The following is a 21546-nucleotide window of genomic DNA, read 5'->3' as shown; positions in this document are numbered from 1 at the left end:
AAGAATAAAGGAACTGACAATAAAAAGCACCTTTAAATATAGGAAAGAGAGAGAGATTAAAGTAAACATAGGCCCCTTAGAAAATGAATCTGGGGGGGACAGTTTTAAGAAACATGGAAATGTATCAGTCTTCTCAGTGGAAGATACTTTGAACATTCCATTAATACAAAGGAATATTAAGGAGAAATTAATACTACAGAAGTAGTATTAGACAAACTAATGGGGCTAAAGGCAGATAAGTCCACTGACCCTGATGGCTTGCATTCTAGGATCCTAAAAGTGGATGCATTGATTGTAATTTTCCAAAAATCCTTGGTTTTTGGAGAAGTCCCACAGGATTGGAAAACTACCAGTGTGACAGCTCTATTCAAAAAGGAAAGGCAAAGAAAGGTAACTGTCGGCTACTGAGACGAAAATCTATTGTTGGAAAAGTATTGGAATCAATTATTAAAAAAGTAATAGCAAAACATTTGGAAAATCATAATCTAATCATGTTGAGTCAAAAATGACTTCATGAAAAGGGAAATTATGTTTGACTAATTTATTGGAGCTTTTTGAGGACATCTCAACCAGATGGATATAGCAGAACTGATATTTGTATAGCATTGTAACAACATTGTATTTGGACTTCCACAAGGTGTTCAACAAAGTACAGCACAAAAGATTAAGTCATAACAGCTAATGTTGGCGGTAGTGTTTCCTACCAATGTCAGTACACCGAGTGGACAAAAGGTATTCTTTGTCAGGTTGGCAGTGGGGTCCTCAGGAATCATTGCTGGGACCACAATACACTATACACTATACTTGGAAGAAAGAAATGAATTACTGTAGCCAAAAATAGATGGAAAGGCAGTTTCTAAGAGGAATACAAATCAATTACAGAGAGAGAATGATAGGTTAAGTAAATAGGCAAGAAGTTGGCAAATTGAGTATAATGCAGAAAAAATTTAAAGTTGTTTAGTTTGGAAGGGAGAACCAAAGAATAGAATATTATTTAAATGGAGAAAAACTGCAGCAAGTTGCAACATAATGGGACTAGAGGTACTTGTACACAAAACATCACACAGGTGTACAAGCAGTCAGGAAGGCTAATGGAATGTTGGTCCTTATAAAGAGTTGGAGTATTAGTAGGGGAGTCTTACTTCAACCATACAAGGTGCTGATGAGGCCACATCTGCAATAGTGAACAGTTTTGGTCTTGTTATTTAATGAAAGGTATCATTCCATTGTAGACAGTTCCGAGAAGGTTCACTCCGATGATCCCTGGTATGGAGGGACTGCTTTATGAGTAAAGACTGAACACTGGAGTTTAAAAGAAAGACAAGTGATCTCATTGAAACATATAGAATTCTTAAGGGGGTTATCATGGTCAATGCTGAGACAATGTTTCCCCTCATGGGAGAATCTAGAAGTAGAGGATGTAGTCTCAGAATAAAGGGCACCTATTTAATGAGATGAAGGGGAATTTCTTCTCGCAAAGGGTTGAGTATCTTTGGAACTCCTTGCTATAGAGAGCTGTGGGGGCAGAGTCCTTCTGTTAATTTAAGGTGGAGATAGACTCATTCTTCATCAGTACGGTTACTGGGAAAGAAGAAATACACGTGAGGAATGTTGGATCAGTCATGATCCTATTGAATGGAGCAGGCCCAAGGGGCTGAACAAATTACTCCAGTTCTTATTTCTTACAGTAACTACTTGCTTTGGTACTCACTCCTGGAACTCTTCTTTTAGATCCCACATATTGGCAGCCTTTTCCTGTAGTTCTTTTTCATTAAGAACTTTGGTGAGTTGACTGAAGGAAAAAATATTAAATGGTATTAATAAAACAGTTCAAGAATCAAGAATACATTTTAGGATGAAAATTAACCGAATTACGATAAATTGAGTAGACAACACGACAGATAATGCGGATGTGAGAGGCTATTCAACGTGGTGGTAAGAATAGAAAAACTTTTTATTTAAAAAATGTGAGAAACTTGTAAATGATTTCAAAAGACATGTTAGTGTGTGCATACATAGAAAACAAAGTCAGCATGCAAGTACTCAAGAGATTAGTTGGTCTTTGTTGCAAGAGATTGGTGTACAGAAATAAAGAGAGCATGCCACAATTGTACCAAGTTGTGGTAAGGCCAAATTTAGATAGGTTTGGGCAGTTTTGATCTCCATAATTAAGGGCATACTTCTATTGGTGCAAAAGGTTCAATGGATCAGTCCCTGGAATGAGAAGCTGAGTAAATTGGATCCATGGTCTCTTGAGTTTAGAAGAATGAGAAAAAATCTCATTGAATCCCCTTCAGAATCACGTAGGTTTTACAGGGTAGATGCCAAGATGTTGCTTTCACTGGTCAGGAAATCTAAAACATCAGGGAACAGTCTCAGGATAAAGGGGGATAATCATTTAGAATGAGATATATGGACAAATTGTTTCAAATGACCGTCTTCGGAATCTACTTCAGAACATTGGAGATACTGTATTGTAGAATGCAGAAAAAGTTGGCAGAGTCAGATTATTGTTATTTCAGGGAATCAAGGTTATTGGAAGCAGAGGTGCTGGTGGGAAAATAGAGTTGGAGCACAAGGTCAACTATGATCATATTGAATGGCAGGACAGGTTCAACAGGTCTTACAGTCTACTACTACATTGATTTCTTGTGTCCTTGAGCATTCTTTAAGATTGCAACATACAAAAACCACCATCACCCTCTATAATAATGACCTTCCTTCCTGTTCAAGGGCAGAAATGGGAGTTTTTGCTGATGACTGTGCAATGTTCAGTGGCATTAGCAGTTCCTCAGCTGATGAAGGTACTTCCATTCTTGCAGCAAGACCTGCATAATATTCAGAGTTGGCTAGTAAGTGGCAAGTAGCACTCATGCCACAAATGCCTGACAACAGCTATCATCACCAAAATAAAATCGAACTATCTCCTCTTGACATTCAACATCTCTGAATCCTCTGCTATTAACAGCCTGGGTGATTGGTACGGAAGAGAAACCTAGCTGGTTCAGTATATAAATACGGGTGTTACTGTTATGAACCCAGCTGGTGGCAATACTGGACAAACTAGATTCCAAAGTGAAACCATGCTTTTTAATGAATTATCAGTCTGCTATCCACTTTAATTTCTTACTTGACAGATCAGTTCATAAGTGTTCCCTTTTGGCAACTTTCTGCACATTCACCACGTGTTTCTCACTGTAACTGTCTCTCCACTAGACACACCGACTAATTCACTGAACTCTAACAAAAGATCTGGGCTTTTTTCAAGTTGTATACTTGGACTGGTAAAATGGCTGATGACTATATTTATATCTGATAGCCTGGAGACTGCCAAAACTAAACCTTCTGCTGATACGGACAATCTTTTCTCTCTGAAATAGACCTACTATTGGCTGTTAGCCAGCTGTCTCCCTCTCTGGATTACAAAAGCTCGATTTAATCAACACTTAAGGCATTTATTTTATCAGGTAGCACATTTAGTCAACTAGCTTAAAACATATTTCTAGGAAATGTTGTTTCTATCCATTTCCGAACACATGCGTTTTTGAGCTTTTAAAAAAAACGTTACCTTAACTCAATTGAAAACTAAAAATCCATTTATTTATATGTTATTATGCTCACCAATTCTCACCATCCTCTTTTATGCATCTCTTAAACCCATCCTTAAAATTTAGATTTCTCAACTATCTGTGCAATCGTTCTGAGATTCACTCAAATTTGCACCTAAATCAATGAATAATTACTGAATTGAACATAAATTTTCAGTTTAACTAGCAAAATTGAAACCGGTGTCTGTTCAAAGATGAAAAATCACTCTTTGTATCTCAGTGTGAGCAAATATTGAATTGGAACAAACACTAAAGTTCAAATAGAAAGGCTAGTATGTATAGGGAATGCTGGAAGACCAGAGAAATTGAGGTTTTGCTTAAGAAAAAGAAGAAAGCATATGTCAGGTTTAGATAGCAGAGATCGAGTGAATCCTTAGAAGAGTATAAAGGCTTTAGGGGTATACTTAAGAGGGAAATCAGGAGGATAAAAAGAAGACATGAGATAGCTTTGGCAAATAGGGTTAAGGAGAATCCAAAGGGTGTTTACAAATACATTACGGACAAAAGGGTAACTAGGGAGAGAATAGATCAACAAGGCAGCCGATGTGTGGAGCTGCAGGAGATGGGGAAGAATCTAAATGAGTATTTTGCATCAGTGTTTACTGTGGAAAAGAACGTGGAAAATATAGCTTGTGGGGAAATAGATGATGACATCTTGAACAATGCCCATATTACAGGTGCTGGATGACTTGGAATGCATAAAAGTGGATAAATCCCCAGGACCTGATCAGGTGTACCCAAGAACTCTGTGGGAAGCTACAGAAGTGATTGCTGGGTCCCTTGATTATTTGTATCAATGATAATCACAGGTGAAGTGCTGGAAGACTGCAGGTTGGCTATCGTGGTGCAACTATTCAAGAACGGTGGTAAAGAAAAGCCAAGGAACTATAGACTGGTGAGCCTGACATCAGTGGTGGGCAAGTTGGTGGAGGGAATCCCGAGGGACAGGATTCCCATGTATTTGGAAAGGCAAGGGCTGAGTAGGGATATCAGCATGGTTTTGTCCTTGGGAAATCATGTCTCCCGAACTTGATTGAGTTTTTTAAAGAAGTAACAAAGAGGATTGGTGAGGACAGAGCGAAAGACGCAACTCATATGGACTTCAGTAAGGCGTTCGACATGGGAGACTGGTTAGCGAGGTCAGATCTCATGGAATACATGGAGAACCAGCTATTTGGATGCAGAAAAGGCTTGTAGCTCGAAGGTGGTAGTGGAGGGTTGCTTTGCAGACTGGAGGCCTGTGACCAGTGGTGTTCCACAAGGATTGGTGCTGGGTCCACTGCTTTTCGTCATTTATATATAAATGGTTTGGAGGTGAACATAGGAGGTATAACTTTGCAGATGACACCAAAATTGGGTGTAGTGGACAGTAAAGAAGGTTACCTCAGAGTACAAAGGGATCTTGATCAGGTGGGCCAATGGACTGAGGAATGGCAGATGAAATTTAATTTATATAAATGAGATGTACTGCATTTTGGGAAAGCAAACCTTAGCAGGACTTATACATTTAATGGTAAGGTCCGAGGGAGTGTTGCTGAACAAAGAGACCTTGGAGTGCAGATTCATAGTTCCTTGAAAGTAGAGTCGCAAGTAGATAGGATAGTGAAGGCGACATTTGGTATGCTCTCCTTTATTGGTCAGGGCATTGGTTAGGCCACTTTGTAATATTGCATGCAATTCTGGTCTCCTTTCAATTGGAAGGATGTTGTAAAACTTGAAAGGGTTCAGAAAAGATTTACAAGCATGTTGTTAGGGTAGGAGGGCTTCAGCTATAGAGAGAGGCTGAATAGGCTGGGGTTGTTTACCCTGGAGCATCAGAGGCTGAGGGATGAGCTTATTGAGGTTTATAAGATCATGGAGTGTCGGAGGCTGAGGGGTAACCTTATAGAGGTTTACAAAATTATGAGGATAGGGTAAATAGGCAAAAGTCTTTTCCCTGGGGTCGGGGAGTCTAGAGTTAGAGGGCATAGGTTTAGGGTGGGTGGGGAAAGATATAAAAGAGACCCAACGGGCAACTTTTTCACGCAGAAAGTGCTTCGTGTATGGAATGAACTGCCAGAGGAAGTGGTGGAGGCTGGTACAATTGCAACATTTAAGAGGCATTTGGATGGGTATATGAATAGGAAGGGTTTGGAGGAATATGGGGTGCTGGCAGGTGGGACTAGATTGGGTTGGGATATCTGGTCGGCATGGACGGGTTTGGACTGGAGGGTCTGTTTCCATGCTGTTCGTCTCTATGACTCTAAATAGATATTGTCTTTTCCCTGGCGTGGGGGTGTCCAGAACTAGCGGGCACAAGTTTAGGGCAAGAAGGGAAAGATATAAAAGAGGCCTAAGGGGCAACATTTTCATGCAGAAGGTGGTGAGTGTATGGAATGTGCTGCCAGAGAAAGTGGTGGAGGCTGATACAATTACAGCATTTAAAGGCATTGGATGGGTATATGAATTCGAAGGGTTTAGAGGGATATGGGCTAAGTGCTGGCAAATGGGACTAGGTTAGGTTAAGATAGCTGGTTGGCATGGATGAGTTGGACCGAAGGGTCTGTTTCCGTGCTGTACGTCTCTATGATTCTATGACTCTATATATTTGTTTTTAAACAAACATTCAAATGACAGAATCATTGAGAAATACAGATCCAATCCTGAAAGCTGAACTATAGTAAAATAGCTGGGAAAAAAAACACATTAACAAACACAATGGTATAAAACATACCTTTCCACTTCACAGTATTCTGCTTGAAGTTTCTTCAGCTCTGTACAGAAAATGAGCTGAGTTATTTAGAGCAGTATTGAAAAATATAACATTTAAATTATCTGCCAATTTTACACATTTTTATTCTTTGGTTGTCAAACCCAAATTATTACTACTATTATTGAGCTGCATCATGCACCAGAACATAAACTGGTATTTCAAGGAGCTAAATAAGAATAAGCCATTTATTCACACATTAAGGACTAAAGGAAATTTTGTATCTTCAATGTGAAGATCTTCAGTGCTTGTGAACAATCCTTTTTTAGTTACTTATCAGCATCAAACAGATGAAAAGCTAAAACAATACAACGGCCATGTATAGCTCCCCCTATAGCACAGCAACATCACTCCTTTCAACATAACCTGAAAAGCATCTCTCCAAGTCACTTTACATTTCTTTCCAGTACCTGAGTTCCAAATTAGTGCAATGAGAGGAGATATTTTGCTCTATGAAGCAGCAAATTTTCTTGTGGAATTATTTCAACTGTGAAGACTTAAATCCAATCAGTTTTAAGTTCATTCATACCCCCCCAAAAAAATTAGATGTCACAGAATGTAGCTTTCCAGCTACTCCCCAAAGAAAATACTTCAAACGTATAGGTAGGAAAATGAGACACAAAGTGACCAAGAGGGAGAAACAGAGAGAAGTCAAATTAAAGCTGACCTTATATTTCCATACTCAGCATAATTTTTTTTTTCAAATCTTAGCTTTCGAATTAAAAATAGAAATTTAGCCAATGGTTTGATATCAGAGTTGTTTCCTAAAATAATAGTGTTCAAGTGGCAAAGCACACATGCTAGAGGATTTGCTTAAACTTGTCAGAACTGACTATAATTTGCATCCATGACATGCTTCAGTTTTAAATGTCAATTTTCAAATATCAAAATCTGAACCACCTACACAAATATGATTTCTATAACCAATAAGATTTTTTCCTCATGCCTACTTATTTTGCTATCCAATTGCTTACCCTCATGTCTGTCATGCACAGTTTGCTCCAGCTGTGTAATACTATCATCATTGTCAATGACATCGGCACTGCTCTCACCCAGATGATCTAAATTTGCTACATTCGAGAGAAAACACATTAATTTTCAAGAAAAAGAAATTAAGGAATTTAATATATGAAGGTTAGATAACTGCAAATACAATGAGACATACGATAAACAAATGTCTATGAAATGAGCATTTCCAATCCAGGATATTAGTGGAATTTTCTCACATTTTTGAATATGTTAATCATAATTTTCCAAAGCTTTCTAGATTTGAGATATGTGATTTTGGATTGGAAAATCTCAACATCACTACTATTTTAAGGAATGATGGAAAACACAAAACTCTAGTCTTCTCAGTTAAACACAAGCTATGGGAAACTTACTGAAATCTATTAATGGGACAAAGCACTTGAACAACTATAATACCAAACGTTAATGTGGGTGTGTGTAGAGTAGGTCACATTTGATTGAGTTAATACAAGAGAACCAGGTAGGTGGTGCAGAAGTCACTCAAGTACCTTGGCTGATGATTGATATTCAATTTTGGACACTGATAAGGGTTATGATTTTGCAGGAATCTGCAGTCAGACCCAACTCTCTGGCACCATGGTGATTCTTTTGTACAAGGAGGGAGGAATCAGAGTGGAAGAGCAATAGAGATAGAGGATTCCATAGTCACGAGATCAAACAGACCTTGTCTGCAACAGTAAATGTCAAAGATACCTGGGATGGCAGCAGAATATCATTCGGGAGGAGAGAGAGTGTGAACAGCTAGAGGGCATCTTCCAGTAGTACAAACATGATAGGAAGAGGATCGTGAAAGCAGATTTCAGGGAGTTAGGAAGAAAATTGAAAATGAGAACCTGAAAAGCAGTAATCTCAAGATTATTCCCAGTACCATGGGCAGTGAGTACAGGAAGAGGAAGATTGGTCAGTTGAACATATTGCTGGAGAATTAGTGTGGAAGGAAGGGCGTATATTTTCTGAGGCATTGGGATGTGAACAAGCTGGGCAGTTAAAGTTGGATAAAAGCAAGATTAATATTCTCACAGAAAGTTTATTTGAGAGAGTCTGAACTACCGTGTCAGGGGATGAAAATCTGAGGGTTAACTCAAATTGGAAGGAACTAAAACTGGTAAAAGAAAGAAGATTGGCATATGAAACGAAGGAGAACGAGAGTTTGAGTTTGACTTGTTGTTGACACATGCATTGAAACAGTGAAAAAAAAAAGTGTTTTGCGAATAATACTGGCAGATCTTACCACATAAAGTGCATCAGAGTAGCAAAACAGTGCAGAATAAACATTACAGCTACAGAGAAGGTGCAGAAAGAGATCAGAATGAACATTTGGGAGGTCCATTCAAAGTCTGATAACAGCGGGGAAGAATCTGTTCTTAATCTGCTTGTATGCGTTTTCAAACTTCATTATTTTCTGCCCAATGGAAAAGGGTGGGAGAGTGTAAAACCGTGGTGGGAAGGGTCTTGGATTATTTTGGGTACTGGGAAGAGCACGTACCATACTACACTGTGTTGAATCCAGATAGGATGTTTTCTATGGTGTATTGATAAAAATTGGCAAGAGTCCTTGTGGAAATGCCAGATTTTCTCAATCTCCAGAGGAAGTTGAGGTGTTATTGTGCTTTCTTGACTATCGTGTCAAATGGTTGGACCAGGACAGATTATTGGTGATCAGCACTACCAGGAACTTTACGCTTTAAACATCTCCACCTCAGTACCATTGATGTAGACAAGGGCATGCCCTCCATTCTGCTTCCTGATGTCAATGACCAGCTCCTTTGTTTTGATGATGTTGATGGAGAGGTTGTCATTTTTACACCATGCCGCCAATCACTCAATTTCTTTCCCTTACTTTGTCTCATCATTGTTTGAGATCTGCCTACAATGGTGGTGTCAGCAAACTTGTAAACAGAGTTGAGGTGGAATTAAGCCACACAGTCGTGAGTGTATAAGGAGTATAGTAGGGCATTGAGTACACAACCTTGCGGGGCACTAGTGTTGAGGATTATGGTGGAGATGTTGTCACATAATCTTACTGATTGCAGTCTATGGGTCAGGAGTTGGAGGATCCAGTTACAGAGGGGGCAAATTAGATGTAGCCTTAGGAATGCAGAGAATGCATGTATAAAAAGGCACAAAAAGATAGTTTTTGAGTTGTAGCAATATGCCAGTAAATATGGTTGGACAGTTTACATCGAGCCAAAGTTAACAGGCAATGACAAATTGCTTTGGAAATGATTTAATTTTCAGGAAAAGACCAAGTGACAGAGGTGGTAGATGTGACTGTCCGGTTCAAAAATAAGAAGGCAGCACTAGAGAGAAAGCATGGGTTGAGAAAGTGTGCAAACACAAACACAGGAACTGACTGGGAGTTCTGAGCCAATACATTGTAGATTTGTCATGGGAGTAAAAAGAAAATAACTGGAGCTGAACCTCTAATGAGGTTTCTCGGAATCTAGAGATACCAGTCCTTTGCTTGGGATATGTCGAGACTGATCATCTGCTTGACGCTTGAGTTTCTACGAATATTTAGCAACAAACGAAGATGGCCTACCTAGTCCGTCCGGTATAACATTCGAGGAGTTCAGACAATGGTGTCGGCTTACAGAATAATGTCAAAAAGGCAAAGGTTAAGGGCTGTCTACCTGAATGCATACAGAATTTGCAACAAGTTGGAAGACTTGAAGGCACAAAAGAGGTAAATGTATATGGTTTAATTGCCATTTCAGAAACAAATCTACACAGCAATGAAGACTAGGAGCTGAATATTCAAGGATATTGGGCATTTATATAGCACAGGCAAAAAAGGAGACGGAGGTGAAATGAGATCATATTAGTCATAAAAGATTTCAGAAATGGAATAACAAAGTGTGGAATATGTTTGTGTGGAATTGAGAAACAGCAAGGAGCAAACATTAGTAGGCATTGTTTATCAGCTAGCAAACAGTGTATATAGTATGGGCCTTGTATTAAATCAGGAGACTGGAGAAGTATGTGGTATTGATAACAAAGAAATCACGGATGGCTTCAATCTGCATGTAGACTAGGTCAACCTAATCGGATGGCAAGACTATGCTATGAAAAGAAATTGGGCAAACTTGGCCTGTATTCTCAGAGTTATGATGAATGAGAAGCCGTTGCATTAAAACCTCCAACATACTGAAGGGGGATAGACAGGTTAGATGCAAGTGAAATATATGTTTTCTTTGGTTGGGGAGTCTAGAACTAGAAGACACAAATGTCAAAATAAAGTGGAAGCCACAAAAGTCAGAGACAATGAGTTCTTTTTTTAAACTCAGGCATTTATGGATCTTTAGAATTTTCTACCCCAGAGATCTGTGGAAACTTAGTGAACGTGTTGGTTTAGAAATTGACAGATTACTAAATATCAATGACAAAGATATGGATACAGTGTGGGAAAAAGACATGAAGGTTGATGGTTAACTATGAATTTGCTGAATGTGAAGCAGGCTTGAGATGATCTGTTTCACAGGCATTTCTTAAGAGCCAGCGAAACAGATCAACAAAAATTAAATTGGAATTGAAAGCAACAGTCATGGATTTGCAATTTGGAGATAGGTCTGGATGAAGGGAGTGTTCATCGATTGGTGGGCTATGGCAAACAGACAGTTCACTACCAATCTGTCCTGGAAACAGAGCTTTCTACCACATAGTATGCACTAGCATGAAAGAATAACATTTTTCTCCAAATTTTCAGATAACAAATAACTAAGGTACAGAAAGTTGCATATCCTCAAGAAGGTTACAAGATTGAATGGGCAAGACTGGCATGGAGGTACATGTGACAAAGCATAAGGTCATCCATTTTGCATCCAGAAAGTCCAAACTATTTTCTAATTTGCAAGAGACAATAGAGATGCAAGGTACCCATGTGCAAAAATCAATTAGGTCAGTGCACAGACAGAAAAACTAAACTAAAAAAGCTAATGGAATATTAACCTCTACTTAAATGGGATAGGCTGTGTTAGGAAACAGGCTTTAGTTATTCTCAAACTTGGACATATGCATCTAGCATATTGCATTGTGGTAAGGCTCCTAACGGCACAGTAAATAAAAATGTTGCCAAGTCAACAAGTAATAATATTTTAAATAGTGCTCAGAGGTTATTTACATCCGACATTAAAGTACATTGGATCGTCATTAAACAAGTTACTTGAAAGATGATATTTCAAATAATACCACACCCTACCATTGCCATATGAAAAAGATTTACGCTAAATTATACACTACACCAACTGACACACTGCCCAAAGATATGGATATTGATCTGCTGTACCATTTGACAAAGGTTTGCAGGCCACAACAGAATTATCTCTCCACTAATTGCCAGAAACTATCGACTAAATCATCATTTTAGATAACATACAGAACAATTTTTACTGCTGCAGTGGAAGGGGAGGAGGAAGGAATTGAAGAAAAGAAAATTCAGCTACACAAGTCCATATTTACTTACCAAGATCTAATGATGCAAGGCAATCATCCATCTTGTGTAACATATCATCCAAATAAGCCTCATATTCATTTCTCTGTTGACGCTGTTCCTAAATTAAAGAGGGAAAGGATTTAAATTTGTCAGAGATTGGAGATGTAGCACATAACCATTTTAAGTAGAAAGTCTTTGTTTGAATTGGTGGAGAAGAATAAATTCCAGTAAATTCTAAATTCCAGGCATGCTTGGTTTTATTTTATTTTAGAGGACATAGAAGGACAAGGGCTAACGAAAAATAAAAATCAGTTTCAACTTTACTTGTGTGTACTAGTGGCACTGAACATTCTCAGGTACAGCAGCCTTCGTGTGAGTTAAATGTTTCAGTTATCTTCTGTGATGTAATTTGAAGACCTTGGTGTATTATAAAAAGTACAAGCTATGAAGTAAAACACAAATAAATTATATTGTGCTCCAGTGGAGAGCAAGGAATGACAGGGAATGAATTAATCTGTTCACCCCAGTTGTTACAGTAATTGGTCGGAACCCTAAAAATACTGATGTTTTTAGTCCTTAATCCCAACATTCTTTTTCTTAAAAAACAAGGACTGCTACTGTGACAAAATTACTGATGTGCAAATTCAGTGACTGGCTGGAAAAAGTTGTGTGGGACTGATGAGACCTGACAGCTTTAAGAGCAAAAGAAAATTCAAACAGAAACATCAACATATGATAATGAGGAGTCAATGATCCCAGTGGATCATATTCTAAGTTCCAGGCATATTATGTTGTTTTTCTTTTAAAGGACATACAAAGACAAGGGTTAACGAAAATAAGAATCAGTTTCAACTTTACTGAAGTGTACTAGTGGCACTGTACATTCTCAGGTGCATTAGCCTCAGTGTGAGTTAATGTGCTGTGAAGGTCAATTTCAAAAAAACTCTCATAGTCACAACTGTGTTGCAGGTAAAGACAGTCTTTTGCTCAGAGTGCAAGTTAGCTGGCTAGCTGGGTGCCAGGCAAAAAGGAAAAGGAGAACAATATGACTCTCACCTTGAATGCTGAAATTCAAACAATCAAATAAATACAAGAATGAGTTTCACTAATCAGTTAAGAGTCCAAGGATCATTAAATGGATTGTTCAAATACCACAGTCAACGCCACTCGTAAACTCCACTACAATGGCTATCTAGCTTTTCATGAATATTTCAGAGCCTGATCAGTATATCTAATATCTTTTTGGACTCCTCTCTTATGTGTGTCTGTGTGTTGTGTTACTAATCACTAAACCCAAGACAAACAAACATACTGTTTTGTTAATTCAAGTGAGGCTACATAGGTTCCTTTTTAAGAATGTGAAAAGTATTCACAATGGAAGAGATCCTTTTCAAATGAACATCAATGAAACCAACTGAGATTGTGGGTGATTAAAAGAGAGCCAGTTCATCCTTCCTCATCCAGGAGTTTAACAGTTTGGTGAAGCCTGTTTGGAACAATAAAAAATTGGGGAATTTAATCTAGGATCTGACTATAAGTAGATAAAAACAATGACTGCAGATGCTGGAAACCAGAGTTTACAGTGGTGCTAGAAAAGCACAGCAGTTCAGGCAGCATCCGAGGAACAGTAAAATCAACGTTTCAGGCAAAAGCCCTTCAGTAGATGACTATAGGAATAGTAGCAGGCCTCACAGCCCTTCAAGCTTGCTCCATTATTCACAATTAGATTGTGGTTCATCTATGTTCCCAACTCAGGTTTCTTTGGTTCCTTTGTTGCTTAACATATTTTATCTAACAAAGGTCTATCCATGTTAGTTCATACAGTATTGGAAATCCAGAATCTTAAAAAAAAGCTATTAAGGCTTAGTCAAAATAATTTTAAGAACTGTTTATTGACATTAGTCCTCAATGGTCGAGGTCCTTTTTACTGATTTTCCCAAGAGAGAAAACAGTTTCTATCTAATCAACCAACTCCTTTGAAATCATTCTAACGCTTCTATATCCAAATGAATTTAAGATTACACAATGCAACCTGTTCATGTAACTTAATCGTTTTAGTCCTGGTATTAATATGCACTGTATTCACTCAAAAAGATTAATATATTCTTAGTGAGGTGCAATTCATTGAACTGATTGCAGTGCTGAAGTCACACCAAGAGTTCAGCATAATGTAATACAATTACTACCATTTTGAACTCTGATCGTTTTAGATAGGAGCCAACATTTCATTAACTCGTGTAATTTTTGGTCCAATCCACTAGCTTTTAAGAGTGATTTCTATACTTGAACTTGAATCCTACCATCCCACGAACTAGCCCAGTGAACCTTTGTTGTGTCCTTCCCTATATATGGAAACCAAAATGGAAAACAACACTCTAGTTGTTGTTTCATGAAAGTTCTACATAATTACTAAAGGCCAATTTACCACTTGCCTTTCTAACTGCTTGCTGCACCTGCATGTTAGCTTCAGTGATCTATGAACAAGGACACCAAAATTCCTTTGGACATTAACACTTCTCAATTTCTAACCATTTGAGAAATAGTCTATTTCCATTTTCCACACTATATTTTCTTCATCATGTTCTAATCCACTCACTAAACCCCTCTAAAATTGCCTCATACCTTTCTTACAACTCTCATTCCCACCTAGCTGTGTCAATACTACTTCTTACGGATACTAATTTTCTTCAGTTCATTATTCTTGCAACTCCCTGAACACTATAGCATTGCTATGGCTTTTTTGCATCTTCCTTCAAAAAGATAGGTGCAATATGTTTACTTAGTTTCTCTTCCATTTCCTTATTCCCCAATGTCCCTGCCTGTAAACTGTCTTTGCTAATAGGTTTCATTTAAAGTATCTGCAGAAGCTTTTACAATCCTTTTTTTTATACCTTTTTCTGGTTTGCATGCCCTAATGTCCTTCCATCATCAATTTCTTGATCCCCATTTACTACAATTTAAAACACCACCAATCCTACGGCTTATGACTTCTTTTGGACTTAACATTAACATTTTGGTAGCTACGTTTGGATCACTTGCCCCACTGGGTTTTTGTGCCTCATGTTGAGGAAAGGAGAGTTGAGCGCAATAAAGCCTTCTATGTTACCGGATGGGTAGAATCAACAGTAACAAATGTATTAATTTCCAATCTACCACAGTAAACATGCCCTTTGTGAATTTAAACAAAGGAAATTACCAAGGTATACTGGTCGTTTTGATTGCACATTTTCATTTTTAAAAATAATTTTATTGACTTTACTCCAAATAAAGTGACAGCAGAAGAAGGTGCAAACACAAGCAAAAGTAATTGTGAACAAAACCCTGACCCACAGCACATACCTCCCCGAAAATACAAAGAAAAAAAAATGACAAATGACCCTAATATAAACATATACAAAGCACAAAACCATAATAAATTAGACCAGCAATAAGATAACTTCATTAGCAAAAGAAAAAGAAAAAAATCACCACAATAGAAGATACCTCAGTCTGGAAAAGTTAAAAAGACAATACCCTTAACATATGTGAAAAAAGGTTCCAGATTTTTATAAATTTGTTAGAGGAGCCAAATAAGGATAACCTAATCTTTTCTAATATACAAAAGTATAGCACATCTCTAACCCAGTATGTATGAGTAGGAGGAATTAGGGATTTCCATTGTAGCAATATTAATCTTCTGGCCAATAGGATAGTGAATCCTATCATGTATTTTGCAGAGGAAGAAAAGTAGGTAAAGATGATGACACCCCAAACAAAGCGGTAAGAGCATTAGGAGTAAGATTTTCTCTGGATACCTTAGTTAAGGTGTCAAAGATATCAGTCCAGTCGCAACTTTAAGAAGGTCAAAGCCAGAACATGTGCATATAATTTGCTGGGGTTTGTTGACACTGATCATAGGACAGAGACACCTCCTCAAATATGTTTGCAAGTCGAACTTTGGTGTAGTGGGTGTGGTGCAGAATCTTGCACTGAATAAAACAATGTTTTGCATAGATAGAAGATCTGTGCACCCTTTGAAAAATCTCATCCCACACATTACCTTGAATTACCTCTCCCAAATCTGCCTCCCAGATAGCTTTAATAGAATCAAAAGAATCTGAGCATACTTTACGACTGGTTGAATAAATAGTGGAAATAGCCTCCTTTAATGTAGAAATCGGTTCTTGAAAGATGTCAAAATCAGAATCATGAAGGAGGGCTGGGAAAACCTGAAATGAACTACGGACAAAACTACGAACTTGGAAGCATCTAAAGTGGCTTTTAGAAAGTGAAAACTTATCAAATAATTATTGAAAAGATGCAAAAATGCCATCAACATATAAATCTTTCACAGTTTTTATTCCTAACAGCCGAACCAGAAAAGGCACTGTCCGCTAAATATGATTTGCTGCCAACTGCACCTTAGTAGAAAATGACTGAAAGCTAAAGTGGCATCTAAATTGAAATCAAATTTTAAGACAGGATTAAACAATTACATTGTTCATGTAAATAGAGGCTGAAGAAAGGAGAGATGAACGCAATAAAGCCTTCAATGTTACCGGATGGGTAGAATTTGCCTCAATAGTCAACCAAATTAGGAGCGCATCAAGGTTCTCATATTGCAGCCAAAATTTCTAATGTTTGCTGCCCAATAATAAAACAAAATATTCAGTAGTGCCTCTGTAACAACTGTTTTCATAACCTAGGAGATTTTTTAATTTCAAATAAATTCAAGAATGAGTCTATCTACTTTACGGAAAAAGGAAAGGAGAAACCTTTCTATATTTAATCTAAAATTCTATTCTATTATGACCACACTTCCCAGAAGGCTCCTTTTCCACAAGATTAACTAATCTTTTCTCATTTCACAAAACTAAATCCAAAGTAATCCATTCTCTAGTTGATTTCTCAGTATAATGTTTTAGAAATGCATTTTGAATGCATTCCAGAAAATGGCCCTATCACAGCATTCATGCAAATTACGTTTGGCCAAGCTATATGTATGTAGGAAGTTGCCCTTTATAACTAAATTGTCTTTGTTACACGGACTTTTATCTTCCAGATTCATAGTGTGCCTTACATTACCTCTACAGCTTTATGGCTAATAAACAAGTAACTTTTAGGCTATTTGGCTGATCTTCTCTCACTTAGGTCTTGACTTCACTTATTAACTGCTCTGCTCCTACTTTTGTCCTTTTTGTCTATTGCTTCTGAATATTCAATTCTCAATCTTGGTCACCTTGCAGCCTCATCTCTCCAAGGGCAATTAAATCATATCTGTTTACTGCCTGCATGCCTTCGTACATGCCTTTAATTTTGCCCTTTTTTGTAACTTCACTCCATTTGATGTCCGCTTTTGTTTCTGCTGTCTTCCAATTCAGTTTGCTAATTTTCTTCTTACCATAACCAACCTTATTTTCTCTCCAATCTGAATTCTCTCAAGTTTCCACCCTCCTGGTTTAAACCCTCTCCAATACCACAAGTAAAACCGTCTGTATGGGCCTTAGTCCAAACAATAGCACAAATCTTCTTAAATATGCTCAATAAAGATCGAAAGCGTCTTGAACCAAATATATTCAGCAAGAAAAAGAGATCATAGCATGAATTGGAGGGTTGTACAAAGGGCACAATTCTTCTTATTTGCATATTCCCATTAAATACTACACCCACAGGTTAAAGAATAATGTATTCATTACATGATGTGCAAATTGCTGCAAAGCAAAATACTCAATACACAAATTAACAGCCACAAATTGAATATTAAATCAGAAGTTATATTATTTGAGAAGACACATTTTTTCGAAGGTTAAACTACCACTTAACCTGTGCCTTGAAGCCCAAATTGCGACAGGAGAGATGCTAAATTTAATTATTCAACAGAAACTTCAAGTCATAAGACTATAAGAAATAGCAACAGGTATAGGCCATTTAGTCCCTTGTGTCTGTTCCACCATTCATTACAAGCACAGCTGATCTGACACTACTCATGTCCACTTTCCTGCATTTTCCACATAAACCTCGATTTCCCCGACTCATTGAGAATCGACCTATCTCAGCCTTAAATATACAAAAGGATTGACACAGCCCCCACAGCTCTCCACCGCATGGAGTTCCAAAAACACTCAACCTCTGAAATTATAATGCATTTGAAGTTGATAGCTATTCAAGGGTCAGACCTTACTGTGCATACCCAGATTATCATACCATTAAATGTTGCTGAAGTAGATTCATAAAGCAAACTTACCTTGAACATATTCAGCTGTGCTGAATACAGCTCAACCTTTTGTTCATGGCAGATTGCTTTGGTTTTTTTCACAAAAATAGATTTCTTGGCATTCAGGCAAGAACGAAACTGTCGCAACTGAAAAGAACATTTTTCAATAACGTAATGTAAAGGCTTTTAATTCATTATGCAGTTGTTGTTGATTTCAAGATAATCTATTCCTATCAAATCCTGGTTGGCACATTTTAAAACAAATTGCTGAATTAACAAAGCTATGGCAACAAATTCATCTTAAAATGAATCAGGTATCTGAATGCCATAAATCTCAATTTAGTCCAGTTTGCAGGTATGATCAACAATGATGTGAAATTGAGCATCAATAAAAGTAACATGCTTCAGGAAAAAAAATCTCAGCACCAAACATTAATTATAAACTTTAATTTTGAAAGAATAAATTACTGAACTTAGGTCCATGTAGATAACTTCAACACTGATAAATTTGTTACCTCCTCTTCTGTCATTTCCATCACATCTTTCCAAAGAGAAGGATTCACCTCTGACAGAAGTTTATCAAGGTCTAACAACTGATCCTTCAGTCTGTAAAGACAAAGGAAAATCAGAACATTACAAAGGCATTGAATATTCAATGCTAGTATTATCTAGATTTTTGTCTCCTGTCCTCATATGCAAACTCTAATTTCTAAAGTTTGATCATTTTAAAACTGTGTGCACATTTTCATACAGGATTTTTTTGCTGAAAGGTAAAATTAGGCATAACTGCAACTTACAAATCCATTCTTAAAAAAGCTTTCAACATAAAGTTAGAATGTATTGTAGAATTAACTTAAGGCCAGTAAGCTTTGATAAGGGTATTCTTTAGTTGTTCTCCCAGGAAAGAGAATGGGAAGGAAACAGCTCTAGTTGAAGAGTCATACGTGTTCATGTGGCATTTAACCATGTCTATTCTGTAATATTTTATGCTTTGTATCATTTCAGTCTATAACAGAGAAGAGAAAATAATCTGGGAATCAGAATATAAAATGGAATCAAACATTTTTTATGTCTTGATCTTGGACTAGAAGCCAGCTCAAGTTACAGGATGAAAGTCTCCTTTTCTTTCTGGCTGCAAGTGCCTAACAAGTAGTAAGTTTACAATGGCTCAAGTCAGACTCATCAGATGTGTGCCATAAACAACCTATATTATAGCAAATTTAAAGTAGTAAAATGGCCCAAAAAGTGTTTCACAGGAATGTTATTAAAAGAAAATTAACACCAAGTCATCAAAGTTGATATAAGGACAGATAACAAAATGTTTGGACAAATTAGCAATTTGGTTTTAATAAGCAACTTGAACAAAGAGATGGATATTCAGATGTTTAGGAAGCAAATTCCAGAGCTTAGGACATAGACAATGGAATATTGATGGCAGAACAACCAACATCCAGACAGGTGCAAGGCACCAGAATTATAGGAATACAGAAATTTCTGAACATTGTAGGGTTGAAGGATATTAGAAAACTAGTGAGAAGTGTGTCAATGAGGAACTTGAAAGCAAGGTGGAGAATTCCAAAATTGAGGTGTTAACAAGAATGAACACAGTTACAATAGGTGTAAGTTAGGACACTAGTAGCAGAAGTTAGGGTTAGTCCATGTTTATGGGCAACAGCAGTCATCAATCCTCCCCAACTTCGTAAAATTGTTTTTTTTTGGAATGTCCCAAATGGCTGCTTTGAAGCAGTTATATCACATTAAAAGGTAGCAAAACGTTCCACTACGCAGTCAGGATTCAGACACAGTTCGAACCAAAATAAAAGCAGAAGCACATTAAATATTGACACTCATTTTGGATATAAACATCCTTATTCTCTGAATCAACCCAATGTAATCCAAAAAAAAAGTCCTAGTGGCATTTTATAATTACAGACCATTTGAATGCAATATTCTGTATACAAGAGAAGTAACAAGATTATTCAATTCATAAGAATTATTTAAAGCCAATGACCAACAGGACAGAAATGTAACAGAACATTTATCTTGTAGAATAATCCTTTAAAAATGATATAGTTCGCAGGATGCAATACACAAAAACTAGTTTATTAAAGGCTCCACCACTCAGAGGTGGACTAAGCGTAAAAACAATTTGCCCATTATGTGATAGCCATAAATTGTGGTGGTACGAGGAAAAATAAGAAAAAGTTCTCTTTCCAAGCTTTTAAATGGATCAGCAAAATTTAGAACGGTAAAGAGCCAAAATAATAAAGTAGCAATGCAAGTTTCAAGGCCATAAAGAATTTCAAAGAACTGGGTTACAGTTCTACAGCAGTAGAAATGAAAAATGGAGAAACACTTAAAATTTGTACGGAGCCTCTGATTAGACCACAATGGGGAATACTATGCATAGGTCTGACCTCCATAACTTTAAAAATGTAAAGCAGCATTGAAGAAAGCATATAAAAAAATATACAAGAAAAACACCAGATACGAGGCGTTGAAACTATCAGAAAAGACCAGACTGGCTGAGGCTATTTTGTCTCAAAGAGGGAAATCAAAAAAGGAACTTGATAGACCTTGTAAATTATGAAGTAGTTTGCTAGGGGAAATGTAGACAAAAGTCAGTCATGAATAAACCCAATAAAGAATTCAGAAAAAACTATCTGACAAGTGAGGAGAATATGGAATGTGTTACCTCGCGTAGTAGTTGACAAGATATCTTAAATTTTAATTAAAAGGAAAGCTATGAGGGAGAAAGGAATTAGATTAGATTAGATTAGATTACAGTGTGGAAACAGGCCCTTCGGCCCAACAAGTCCACACCAACCCGCCGAAGCGAAACTCACCCATACGTTTACCCTTTACCTAACACTACGGGCAATTTAGCATGGCCAATTCACCTGATCCTGCACATCTTTTGGACTGTGGGAGGAAACCGGAGCACCCGGAGGAAACCCACGCAGACACGGGGAGAATGTGCAAACTCCACACAGTTAGTCGCCTGAGGTGGGAATTGAACCTGGGTCTCTGGCGCTGTGAGGCAGCAGTGCTAACCACTGTGCCACCGTGCTGCCCACGGTGAATGAAAGGATGTGTCAGTATGTGCAAGATAAATACCAACTTAATCCAAATAGACCATTTGTCTGTTTCTGTGCTGCACACAACTTGTAATAAATGAGAATCCATTTTAACTGTGGACTTCTCAAAAGTAGCAAGATGTTTACCAGAAAGATTTTACAGTTTGTAGGTAATTCACTGTATTAGACTAAATCAATTCTGACATAATTCCATACTACTATGAATTAAATGAGCAAAATCAGCTTGGTGTGCTAAATAATGCAGAATAATCTCAAGCTATCCCATTTTTATCAGACTAAGATGATTTTTTTTTTAAAAATGGTGTAGGTTAGCTCAGTTGGCGGACAGCTGCATTGTGTTGCAGAGTAACGCTAACCGTGTAGGTTCAATTCCCACACTGCTGACATTAATGAAGGATGGCATGGTGGCTCAGTGGTTAGCACTGCTGGCTCACAGC

General features: G+C 37.5%; 1 protein-coding gene across 3 annotated transcripts in view; it reads right to left on the bottom strand.

Annotated features, from left to right (window-relative positions):
- The window catches only part of knl1 (kinetochore scaffold 1), a 114828-nt gene that overhangs the window by 27374 nt on the left and 65908 nt on the right, over positions 1-21546 (bottom strand). For all 3 annotated transcript variants that reach the window (XM_087990141.1, XM_043698237.2, XM_043698238.2), the window contains 6 exons: positions 18527-18617; positions 18042-18158; positions 11849-11936; positions 7332-7427; positions 6322-6361; positions 1712-1792 (listed from right to left, as the gene is read on the bottom strand). In XM_087990141.1, coding sequence (XP_087846267.1) covers positions 1712-1792; positions 6322-6361; positions 7332-7427; positions 11849-11936; positions 18042-18158; positions 18527-18617 — 513 coding nt within the window. The remainder of the gene's footprint in view (positions 1-1711; positions 1793-6321; positions 6362-7331; positions 7428-11848; positions 11937-18041; positions 18159-18526; positions 18618-21546) is intronic.

The sequence above is a fragment of the Chiloscyllium plagiosum genome, unplaced genomic scaffold (genome assembly GCF_037043375.1).
Source record: "Chiloscyllium plagiosum isolate Xiang-an unplaced genomic scaffold, Cpla_swu_hap1 HiC_scaffold_8, whole genome shotgun sequence".
Lineage (NCBI taxonomy): Eukaryota > Metazoa > Chordata > Chondrichthyes > Orectolobiformes > Hemiscylliidae > Chiloscyllium > Chiloscyllium plagiosum.
Note: the sequence above shows the minus strand (reverse complement) of the source record. Positions and strands in the feature narration are given on the sequence as shown.